Source organism: Gigantopelta aegis, chromosome 4, assembly GCF_016097555.1.
Source record: "Gigantopelta aegis isolate Gae_Host chromosome 4, Gae_host_genome, whole genome shotgun sequence".
NCBI classification, from domain to species: domain Eukaryota; kingdom Metazoa; phylum Mollusca; class Gastropoda; order Neomphalida; family Peltospiridae; genus Gigantopelta; species Gigantopelta aegis.
In genome coordinates, this window is record NC_054702.1 from 95885451 (window position 1) to 95898803 (window position 13353).

A 13353-nucleotide genomic window follows, 5' to 3' on the forward strand; every position below is an offset into this window, starting at 1 on the left:
CCTCGAGCGACAACGCACAAGCCATCAGTAACTCAAAGTCTCTTAGACTTTCTCCATCATACAATGTTCAGTTTTAACTTTAAAAAGAAAAAATTATCAATAGATCTTGAATGATATACAATTCAGGTTCGACAGGTCCAGTTCAATAGATCGACTGTAAAACTACATAATATAGCATTAACACAAAACTGAATTAAGATTATTATAACAACAATTTGCATTGTATTTCAATCTGTATTGGTCCTGATGCTTGATCATAAGTATATTCTTGTAACAACATTTTCCAGAAGAAATGTATGCCATAATACATAATACTTGGGGTTTTTTCAAAAACAAATTCCCTCTTCTCCCCAATGCTGATGAACCCAAAAGATTCATACCAAGTCAAAAGTTTTTGGATAAAAAAATGTTTGATTCTTGTGCTACTACAAAATATTGTGGACAGTTCAACTATACTTTGACTCCAGTCATTATGAAATTTTAAGGATTTAGAAAATTACATGTATTCAAAGAATAGCATGTAAAAAGTTCTGTTTAAGTAGAAAACCTTACAAAAGTCACACTTTGAAATGTGTGAATTATTGTTCTAATCACTGTCCAGGCAGTTCCATCAAGTGGAATAGAAATTGCAGGCATTTCAAAACTACTGTAGCCAGTAATTGGCTGAATATTAGGCTATGTCAATCACACAAAATAACATGATTGATATCTAGCATACAAACAAACATATAATACTCATATATATATGTATACCCCACACTTACAGACTATTTGATGTTAAGCATCTACCCTTGTTTATGTAATAACAAATAGTGATAAGCTGAAATACATACACAAGCAAGTAAATCATATTACAAATCAATTCTGTTCAAACTTTCTCGAACATTTTGTGAATTCTAAATGCAAATTTAGTTGTACATATTAAAAGATCCAGTTTAGTACACCAATTTTAATTCCTTCTGGAAATATTTATATTTGGATATTTCAATATCTGCATAAACTGGTGATGTGTATTTTACCATCTATAAGAATAAATGGTGGTTTTGTTTTATTTGGACAAGCTATGGGGAAAGTCGTAAACAATAACATATAACAATGTGTCCTCCCAGAGGACTGCTTCAAGACAAACACTACAACTAGACCAATCTCTTAGTCTACAACAAGTCTAGCCAAACAAATTAACTTACAGGGAAACCAACAAGCATAGTCATTCTTTTCTCCAATAAGCTCCATACGGCAACTGGTAAAGTGAACCATTTACAGATGCAGATACCATGTACCGGTTATCTACAGAGAAAAATAAGTACACCAAAGAAATATGTCACACAAATTCGAATGATGATGTATGTATGCAAAAAGGAAACGGTGATGACAGTGTGTTAGATTAAAGTTATGTTGTGCCCAAAATATGTATGCCCAAATAAAGTACAAACATACAGACTTTAAAACCTCAAATCCAATAAAATGTTATGCTTTAATTGATTAAAATAATCTGAAATGCATTTGTGAATATTTACTACTCTTTTCTACACCAAAGAGACCTTGATGTGCTCACAATAAAAACACAAAACAAAACTTGATGCACCCAAATTACTATTTTTAATTAGTGAGATCTATAAAGCCCTGGATGTTGTTTTCATGTTGTATGTGTAGCAATTTTAGTTGAGCTAGCAATTAATACTTTCTGAAGACAAAAAGCTAGACACAGAAAGAAATACCCATAACTCAACTTTCATGATTTTTGCCAAATACAAAGACAAAATGGTCTAATAAATGCGTGTCTATGTAGAATAGTCTTTAATGCCAAGTTCACGTTACATCTGCATGTCCAAATATATGCCATCTAATTTCAATGTAAATGTCTATGGAAACTACATGTAATTCCAAACGGCAGACTTAAAATACTTCACAAGAGTTCTGAATGTGTGATTAGTACTGAATGACATCACTTTTACTTATCGTAGCAGTTGTTAAATAATGAAAACTAAATGTTCTTGTTCAGCTATCCTGTAAATGAGACTGTAGTGCAAATGCAGAGAGATTGTGTACTGTAATTAATTAACAATAAATCTTTATTTACATTTTAACATTGGGTAAACAATCTGTTTTCAAGTCATGAAAAAGATCATGTGAAATGATAACTAGTATCAAAGGCAATTTTGAGATTTTTTCTTTTTTAGGGTACAAAAACCACAACACTATACAATAAAAACTCCTGAAGAAATGTGGTTTGTAGGAAGGTTTACCAGTTGCCGTGGGAACCAGAGATGGGTGTAATAGTGGATGTTACAACACATTACTTAACGCACAATGTCAATGTGTGGACCAGCACAACTTGGGTGCAAACTAAATGCGAAAATAAATAACAAACTACCTCTGAAAATAATATTCATGTGGAAAATAATCATATACAAAATATGTAATAAATAAACAGACAACTATATGCAAACTAATACATGTACTAACGGCTGACAAATAAACATAATGGATAAACTGGTACACTGTTATTTTAGTAGTATATCGATTCATTCTCTTTATGTTAAACTTATTTTCTTATTGTGAATATTACGTAGTTTTAATTTAGCTATTACAAAAAAAACCCATTAATTTATCAAATTACATAAAACTTAGTACATGTATTTAGATTTCTGGTAATGTGTACTAATATACCTTGTTATATTTTTAGTACTTTTTAAATTGTTCAGTGACAAAATGCAGTCTTATAGCAGTATTGCAGGGGTGGGAAGATATTTTCTCAAAATATACACGGCATTGTGTACCATAGTAATTACTGTAAATCATGAAATTAATGCGAGCAAGATATTGCGGAAAATTAATCCGATATATAGGCACAATATTACCGATCTCATCATGAAGAAAAAACAAAACAAACATGTGCCTCTATTACTTTAGTAGTTAGAACAAAAAAGCTAAGTTAAGGTATGCCATTAGAAAGTAATCATGTAATGAACAAGATAACATAAATGTAAAAGAAATGTGTTGTGAACAAGCAATACGAACACTCCATGAATTGTTGTTGTTCATACAAGGCGGTGTATATCACTTCTGTGGTGCTCTACATAAGAGATGGAGGAAATTACTATCAACTAACACAAATGGTTTGATTATCAAAAAAGAAATGAAAGAGAGTTTGTTTTGTTTAACGACACCACTAGAGCACATTGATATATTAATCATCAGCTATTGGATGTCAAACATTTGGTAATTCCGACTCGTAGTCAATAGACGAAACCCGTGACATTTTTTTAATGCAGTAAGGGATCTTTTATATGCACATTCCCACAGACAGGAAAGCACACTCCACGGCCTTTGACCAGTTGTGCACTGATTGGAACGAGAAAAAATACTATCAAAACAAATGCAAATAGCTTTGTTTATTTGATATGAGCCAATACTGAAGTAAATTCTGTGAAAACAATTTGGCATGTTTTGTTTGCAATGTAATCTTTAAAAGTTGCATTTGCCAGACCCGTTAATAAAAAATACATTTTAGCGTGTACCTGTCCCAACGCAATATCATGACACCTTATTTCCTGAATTACAGTAATCAATCAAGTGATGTTCATAGCTAAGCAAGTAACAGCTGGTAAATATATATACATGTATATATATTTAAGAAAAACACATTTAAAAGAAAATAAAAACATTTTGCAAAAAAAAAAAAAAAACATTTCAGTTTTACGCACAGTTCACAACCATTTAACAAATATACTGACCTATTGTTATGGACTACAAAATATATGCATATTTAGCTTATTCAAGAATATGACCTTCAGTTATGCTAAGCACATTACTCATTTTGTGTACCAAAACAAAAATGAAACAAAAACAAATGACATCAAAGCAACCAACAGCATTTTCCACCGTTACAATAAAAATCAAAACAATATAAACAACTGTTTCCATATCTCAAACAAAACAAATTTTATTTATAATTCAGACTTTGAGTCACCAACATAAACATTTCAAGTATGTTTTTAAAAATACCTTCAGAAGAATACTACGAATATAAAGCAGCTTTAATAAAAAAAAAAAAAAAAAAAAAAATCCACTTAAAGGAAACATGTCACGTAAACCATATTTGGCACCAACCATGTACAATTAATTATAAATTGAATCACCTAAAAAATAAAATTATAAAAAATTAATTACTTAAAATATCTCCATAAAAGAACCCCAGATACGAGCTCTTAGCGGAAATTGCCGATCTTTAATGAGCAGGGCAATCACGAGGTCCGTGACGTCAGAGACGCGTCGCTTGATCTGAAGCCTTACACTTAAAAGCATTAGTCCGTACCACTCATACCACAGCTTACCAAAACAATGAGTGTTCGTTCGCAAAACGTTTTGCCGTATCAATATGAGCTGTTAGTAAATGAAGAAAGACACACATTTACTTACAACAGTGATACTGATGAAAAAACGGATAGCGAGTCGGAGGGTGGAGAAACTGATGGTGCCAGACCAGACCGGTCGACCAATTTACAGCCCGGAGCCCGAAAGTAACCCGGAGACAAAACCAAAACTCGGATGCTAATGCCGAGGTGTATACTGTTCATATTTAGCATAAAGATACACCTCGATATGATGTATTTAAATATGTAAAAAATATAAATGTAGGACAAACATTTTTTGGTGGGTTTTTTTTTTAGAAAATATCGCATTTTTTATGTTCGGGCTGTACATAATGAAATCTGTATGCACAGGTGTAAACAAACGCTCTAATTTACAAGGCGCTTCACTTTCATTAACCTGGCTTGTAAAACAACATAAATGACTTGAGAGTATAATCAACTTTTAAACTAAATATATTTCTATTTGCATCAATAGAACGAAATGGGGTTATAGTATTTTTCTCTCATAAAAAAGTAGCATATTATTAGGCCTATTGGTAGGGTGCGTTAGAGTAAAAACGACCACTCACGATACCCAAGTGATAATTTTCTTTTCTTTGGTACTACGTAATTGGTCAGTTTTGTAATTTTAGATGGGAAAGTCTACTTAATCAAGGGTTTTACAGCATTATTTACAGTAATGAAGCAGGGCGGCTGATAATGTCAATTAACATTGTACTATAGTCGCGATAGGTTACGCCACAATACCCTGTGATCTTAAAAAAACTGGCACGTATTTTGTACGTATGTCTAGACCGTGGTAATCACTTACCTGGTCGATACCCTGCAATATACACCTGCCAATCAGGAATCACATGTGCAGGCCACGGAAAGAAAGGACCAATTAACTAAAACAACACTCCGATTCTCAAGTCAGCCCGTGGATGAAACATAATAGTTATTTCGACACCGACAGTAGTGGTTTATTTTGTATTGAACTTCGTGTTGCTTTGGGGCTTCGGGCGATGAGGAACGTTTTTGTGACGTATTCCGCCCGAAGATTAAAAACATTATTTAAAATTATTATTGTTTTCTACACGTTTTTTAAAAACATATTTAAATACATCGTACTGAGATGTATCCTCATGCCAAATCCCATGTTTGTATATGCCATATTTAATTACTTGTTGACGTTTCCTTCTTCGGACGGTGAATACAGATTTTGTTATGTAGGCCTACAGCCCTAACATGAAAAATCTTCTTTTTTTCCCAAAAAAATAAATAAATAAAACATTCTACATTTTTGTTTTAACATATATAAATACATCATGCTGAGGTGTATCTTTGTGCCAAATATGTACAATGTACACCTCGGCATTCGCAACCGAGTACTGTTTTTGTCTCCGGGTAACGTTCGGGCTCCGGGCTGTAAATAGGCTGACACCAAAGTACTATGCGGTGTTGGTGTCCAATCTTTTCTTTTGCGATAAAATACACGCGTCTTTCTTCGGATACAATCCTTTGGAAAACCATAAAAAGACAATCCCGATCTTTTAAACTGTTTATTTTTACACCCAAAGGCCACGCAGTACGGCACTGTTGGACTGAAAAGATCGTAAGCCCCTTACTCCATATATAAACAGTTAACAACAATGGAAGAGTACAGCGGCTCTGACGTCACTTCCCTTTTTTTCCGAACGCTCACGAAGAAATATGCATAAATCGTACTTTGATACTGATTAGCGTAATTTCTTCATTTTAAGTTAACTACACGTATTTTATTGTTATAAAGTTATTTGTATATTATTTTTATATCATTTTTCTTTTAAAATGAGCTATAATATGGTCTCGTGTCATGTTTCCTTTAAGACCTTCAGTTTTGTCCAGCAAAAACCCTTTAGATGAATGCCACTAACATACTGATAAAAAAGTTTCACAATTTGGTACTACAGTGAAACCTTTCAAAACCGTTTTTGATAGTCCTTTTTTAATTATCTCTGCAGAAGAGAACCTCTTTAAACCGGATACCTCTTAAAACTGGAATTTGTACTTGGTCCTGAGGGTGTCCGGTTTAGAGGAGTTTCACTGTACTAAAATGTCCTTTAAGTAGCATTCAATGATGTGACCGTTAAACGTTTCATTTCGTACTGAACATCTCAAGTTACTTACATCAGGGGTTGAAATTTAATTTTTTTACCACTATCCCAAAGGAATAGTGAATTTCAAATAACACTATTCCGTCTAAATATGTACTATCCCTTCAAATATTAATGTACCACTAGTTTTCCTGACTGCTACGTCACCCTGTACAACACTGTGTAATGAACAATTGTTTATATACCAGTCTATGCATTACTGCGTACTAGCTGGAATTACAAACATACTCACTCCAAACATTAGTCTCAATCAAAAATACGTTTATTTTGTACCGGTAAGTGCATGAGAAAGGTCTTAGTAGCGCGAAAAATGTAGCTGAAGAAAAAGCGTAAGCGGAATAGTTGCAGGCGATTTTCGGTATTCCGTGCTTTATTTTCACTTTCATGATGGAATATTGGAAGAATTGTTTTACTATTCCATTTCGAAATTTACTATTTTCGGAATAGCGGAATAGCGCAAAATTTGACCCCTGTACATGTATGATCAGTTAAACGTTTCTTGGTTTCAATTTGAAAGCCATGGGTTTTCTTTTAATTAAGCACATTTAGCAAATTGCTAAACTTTTTTATCTATATATAAAGTAGCTTTAATTGAAAACAGAAAAATGTAAACCCTTGTTTTGTCCACCAAAGAAGTTTAATTTTTAATATTGAAATAAACAGTTTTACTTTTATTTTATTTTTTCAGAAACCACGATGTATTAATTCTGTATCAACAAAAAATATATAGCTCTAGCCTATTCTGACCTTACTTTACTAAGAAACAAATGCTACAAAATTTCTTAATCTCTTAACTTCATTTTATCTTACCTGGTAATAACTGAAAAAAAATGGAGGATTCCCCTTTTTGATACAAATCTTAAATCATACAGAACATGTTCATGTCAGTGACTCAAATCAACTTCTCTTGGCTGGGGACATTCTATATCACAGAATATTTTAGTGTAGCCCATAAAATGAACACTTTAGTTTAATAAAATTAAAAACAACATATACCGATATCCAAATGAAACTTTACATACATTAAATTGAATAATTTGATAAATATTGTTACTAATCGAAAAGAACCAATTTAGAAACCACCTTACAAACACTTTGCATATATCACAAAGTGCATTGTGACATTTAGATGTTGAACTTCATGATACTTTCATGTTCCACCGAATCATTTGTTCGTCATGAAAGTCAAACTTGATTTGTAACAGTACATACACACATTTCAGCTCAGTATCTTGACCTCGACCTTTGATGCAGATAGGTGAAATGCACTCTTTCAAGATATGCCATGTACATACTAATGAGTAAGATGCTATATCCCCTCGACGACTCGTCATGAGGGGATATACTACTGATGTCCGATTACAATCACATCACAAGTATTTTCACCAATGAGCTAAATAAATGCTATTATTTTTATAGGCAAATCTTTTTTTTTTTTAAAAGCAGGAACATTTTTTTATTTTAATCTGAGCCTTTTACTTATGTACCTGTAGTAATAATACCAAATTTAGCAAAATCCTAGTTTGTCAACTCAAAATTTTGTTCATGCAGTAAATTTAGGTATTCATTTACATGGTCTTCATTGGTTATGCAAAAACCAGTTATCTCAATTTGTTTTTGTTTCAATTCTCAAAGGCCGGCCTATGACCAAGTGAAGTTGTTACTTCAAAACCTGAATGTTAATTTCATGGGCTAAACTAAATAAAAACAAAATTAATCGTGAAATATGGAACAACAAACTATCAGACCAAATGACTAAACACTTGGTATAAAGCAGTCACAAATGTTCAACATCTAATTTCATTAACACAAATCAACCCTTCTAATAGGACTACAGTCTAACCCACTTAATATGCACTCGTATATAAATATAAACAAATTTACACTTGGCAACTGTGACAGTGTTGATAAATAGGTTTCATAAAATCTAGTGCTAAACATCTTGGTCAACCTACCCCATTGAATTCAACCAATTGTAGAGTCACCAGATTTAATATTAAGGTGTATGTTCTGAACTAGTCATCTACATGTCGTATTCTACTGTTGGTGTTATCAGGTTAATAAAAAATAATAATTTAAAGGCACTTTGATTACAATATACTATAATACAGAATTTCTGAGAAAATAACATTCCTAAGCATAAAAGTTCTGTTTTGCTATAGGGATTTTATACATGTGTACTAGTAAATATGATTAATATAATATTAATATCAGTGGATTTTTTTTCAATACACTGGTTTTAAAATAATTATACACCATTAAATAACCAATAATAAAATTACTCTGTACATGCAGCATTTATTTGAGATCGGGAATACAGACATTACTATTTAATATAAATTGAGCAATATATACTATGACTAGCTATTAAAACAATGAAAACATTTCCACATCATCATAAGCAAACTTTACTGGTAACAATGGAGCAGAAGTCACTAGATAGATAAAATGTATTAATGTATCTGGTGTTTAAACTTTATGTTCCAAAATGTAAAAAAAAAAAAAAAAAATCCTAAAATATCTAAAATGGCCTCTTCTTACCGAAATTCAAAATGTAATTTGCCATCATACTATTTGAAGGAGGTGTAAGATTTATTTTAACAAAATAGTCACCATGCATAAATGTCAGGCATGTCATTATAACCAAAATGCTGAGCCAATATAAACCATGGCATGAAATCAAAAACATTCTGATTGGCTTCCAGATGCTCCATTTTGAAACTCCTCGGCTGATTTCTGGAATGGAAAGGCTGTTAACAACCAACTTTCTAGGTCAAGACATATGAAAGTCCAACAGTATAACAATTTTACCAATTCAAAATGCTGTCGGCATAAACTGGTCTTGTTTTTAACTATGGAAGTAATTGTTAGCTATGCAGCAAAGGTCCAGAAAAATGCAATACAAAAATTTATATCTGCTATGTAAAAACCATTTTACGTTTTACATAGCTACGATTTTTTATTTTATTTTTAAATGTATTTCACACCATGAACTCTATTCTTTGTTTTGAGTTCATTACAGCATATGCTGACATGCATAAACAACATTTATATTAACAAAGTATCCAGTAACCTTTTATTAAAAATTTCTTTCACAGAATGTATAAATTGAAATTTCAAACATGTAATCAAATTGCTATTGTTTTATCTTGGCAGCCATAATAAAATTTATTAAAATAATTAAAAACAATTAAAATTATTATTATGTATTATTTTGTCCAAAAAAAAAAAGGTACAGGACTAAAAAAAAAAACCCACCCCATTATTTGGCAGTATGGTATGGATTTGAATAGTTCATGGAGCAAAATTACTTGGTATCCATTAAAAGACGAATATTTGTTTAGAACCAGGTTAATTTGGACAAGTAACTGGATGTAACAATATTGATTTATATCATTTCACAAAACAATTTGTTTTTTAATTTCCATATCATTAGATCTTGACACGAAACGAAAGACAAAACCCAATACTGAAATAACAGTAACATTATTTCCTCAGTTGATAGAAAGAATATGGCCCTCTTATGTCTAGCCTGCTTTATCCCCAGAAAATGGTAGTAAAGTATTAACATTTGTGACAAAAACATAAAAAATAAAGAGCTGTGTTTGACATGACCACTGTACCTGCAGTGTTCACACATACGAACATTGTACATTCATTCATCACCACGCACAGTGTGTTAGTTTCGGTAAAACACTAAAAACACGACAAAACCAACATGGAATGCAGAAGAGCCTAACTATTACAAAACGACAGGACATAACAGAAATAACTTGACATCTTGTCAAACATAAACATTCTGATGAAAACGATCACAACTTGTACAATTGAGGATGTAATGTTATTCCCACATAAATCTTTCTCAGATTACGATTACATTCTGTGAGCTATACAGATGTGTGTCTTAGTTGACTTTATATGCAGGTGCATTATGTGGAGTTATTTATAGGTCACAACCCATGACTAATGAATACAAAATGTGAATAATCTACAATTGAAAAAGGGGGAAAAGCACATATCAGACCTCTAGGGTAAAATACAGAGCACTAAAACACGGCACAATAATTCACGAGGACTGTGCTTCTGCTTACAAGATGGCTATGCAACTTCCAATTTAAACAAACTGCCGTATCAGTTATGTGGTGAATCATGTTTTAAAATTAAAATATGCAAACTATTCCAAAAATCCATGTATTCCAAAAATGTTCTAGGTTTTGGAGGGTTTTTTTAGCATTTGAAGAGTCATTGTAAAACAGGACCCTGGTTCAAAAAAACAATCATCATGCTACAAATTTAAGTATCTATTGTTGTAATCATGATAGTAGCTACCTACGACGGCTGTAGTGTTATGATCATTTCATGGAACAGAGCCCAGAGCTGCAGTAAAAATGTCTGAGGATAAACAATTGGTTCATGTCACCCACCTTTACCATTTACATAACATTTGTAAATATTGTCCTCTGTAAAAGGCTTAGTAATATTTTGAAGTAAATTTTGTTATTTGTATATCCACAAAACGATATATACACCAACCTAAATCTTTATTTTAATTTCCATGTGTCTTGGTTATACAGAGTGAAATTTCCAGTACAAGTACTTACAAATGTGGTTGTAACAACCAACAAAGCCCTAAAAGATGTTTTAGCTACAGGTTTTGAACATACAATGAAATAAATATGGGGGAAAACATGCAATACTGAATTGTACTAATTTATAATTATAATGTGTTGTAATTAGCACTTTTAATTGGAAATGCCATACAAGTAGACATTGTTTAAATAAAACCAAACACAAAATATGTTGGGTATTTGTCACATGAAAACAGTCACATACTAAAGAAAAAAAAGCAGGGTTTTCCAAGTAATACCTTTACTTGACCCTTGATGCAACAAACAGGATCCAAAATATAAATCTGTACATCTCTCAACAACTAGATACAAATGACCTTGTACAATTTTTGATGCTATATTCTAATAAAATATTAGCTTTTTGTATGAAAATATTACCAATGAGTTTTTATGAATGTAAAATTCTAAATATATAACATTTTGGCATGCCAAAACATCAAAATTCCAAGGCACTGTTGTGGTTATTCTGATCGGCCAAATCAATTTTGTTCTCAAACTTGAGATGACCAAATGCCTTCGAAATGGATATGTCATAGCAGAGTAAGGGAGATAACTGAATTTGAGAATAACATAAAAACAAATCATCCACCTTAGCAAACTCATCAGCATTATTCTCTACAACATTTACGAGCAAATAAATATCAGCAGGTTTACTTTTTCGATAAACATTCTCAATGTCTACTAATAAATATGCAACATGTTTCCACTACAATGTGCAGTGGCAATCCGCCATCTTTTCATGCATACATCTTTGATAATAAAAATAAGATTCCTTTCATACCAAAATGACATGGGGGTTTTTTCGGTATAGTATAGTACAAAGTAAAATTACATTTACTCTTTTAGTAATGGCACAAGGGACATTTTACAAGCACCATACAGACCACCCTGAAACGAAGGTTCAGATTCTTTCATGTAACTACATGTAACTGTCATCCTATACAGGTTTACCTCAGGAATCACCCCCTTATTTTCTTAATGCAACACAATATCCATACTTAATATTTTTACTCAAACTAAATAATTAAAAGTCAGCTTACAGATTAAAATTATATTTTGTAATTTTTTCTTTTATTAAATGATGTACCAGGTAACACTTTCTCGGTTCTTTTGAAAATGTCTGGACACGATTTTAGCTAACAGAATTTTAAAACTGTGCTGTAACAGCAGCAGGGAGATAGATACTAAATGCGTACCACAAACAGCACCATACATTCTGACTGTAGACATTAGCACATGTCAGTGGTTAATCGTCAACAATGTGAAAGATACGAAACAATGACAGGGAACAGTGCAAACACACGTGTACGCAACCTCTAACATAACACACACTAGTCTCAGACACCTTGCAGGTGCTGTCATTTCAACCAGAGGTCTGTTGAAAGCAAAAGCTGTTGGTCCAATCTCTAGCACTGGGTTAGAATTCACAATATTGCCACAAGTACGTCCATCATTTTGTAGTCTCTTAAAACATTTACCCTGAAAAAGAAAGCACATTGATTTCTTAATCATTACAGAAATTCATCAAGCATTCAGAGACTACTACCAAAGCAGTACATGTCCTAAACTCAATACATGTCCTAAACTGAGTCATCAAGCCAAATTCAAAAGCAATACACCTGTTAAAAATGGGCAAACCTATATGAAAGTTTGTTACTCTATACAGCTATACACAAAATTTCAGCTTAATATCTTGAGGTATTGCACGAAAAATTTTTGGAAAACTATGCGGGACACCCAGACTGACAGATGGACAGACATATAGACAAACCTATAGCCACACAGGATGGACCGGTAGAGGATTCTGTGCGGGACAACCAGACTGACAGATGGACAGACATATAGACAAACCTATAGCCACACAGGATGGACCGGTAGAGGATTCTGTGCGGGACAACCAGACTGACAGATGGACAGACATATAGACAAACCTATAGCCATACAGGATGGACCGGTAGAGGATTCTGTGCGGGACAACCAGACTGACAGATGGACAGACATATAGACAAACCTATAGCCACACAGGATGGAGCGGTAGAGGATTCTGTGCGGGACAACCAGACTGACAGATGGACAGACATATAGACAAACCTATAGCCATACAGGATGGAGCGGTAGAGGATTCTGTGCGGGACAACCAGACTGACAGATGGACAGACATATAGACAAACCTATAGCCATACAGGATGGAGCGGTAGAGGATTCTGTGCAGGA

The 13353-nt window shown here is 32.9% G+C and overlaps 1 protein-coding gene across 2 annotated transcripts in view; it reads right to left on the reverse strand.

The window, feature by feature from the left end:
- Positions 1–8793: 8793 nt before the first annotated feature.
- LOC121371477 (protein Smaug homolog 1-like) overlaps positions 8794–13353 on the reverse strand; it is a 76953-nt gene continuing 72393 nt past the window's right edge. For both annotated transcript variants that reach the window (XM_041497397.1, XM_041497396.1), the window contains exon 13: positions 8794–12618. In XM_041497397.1, coding sequence (XP_041353331.1) covers positions 12614–12618 — 5 coding nt within the window. In that variant the 3' untranslated portion in view covers positions 8794–12613. The remainder of the gene's footprint in view (positions 12619–13353) is intronic.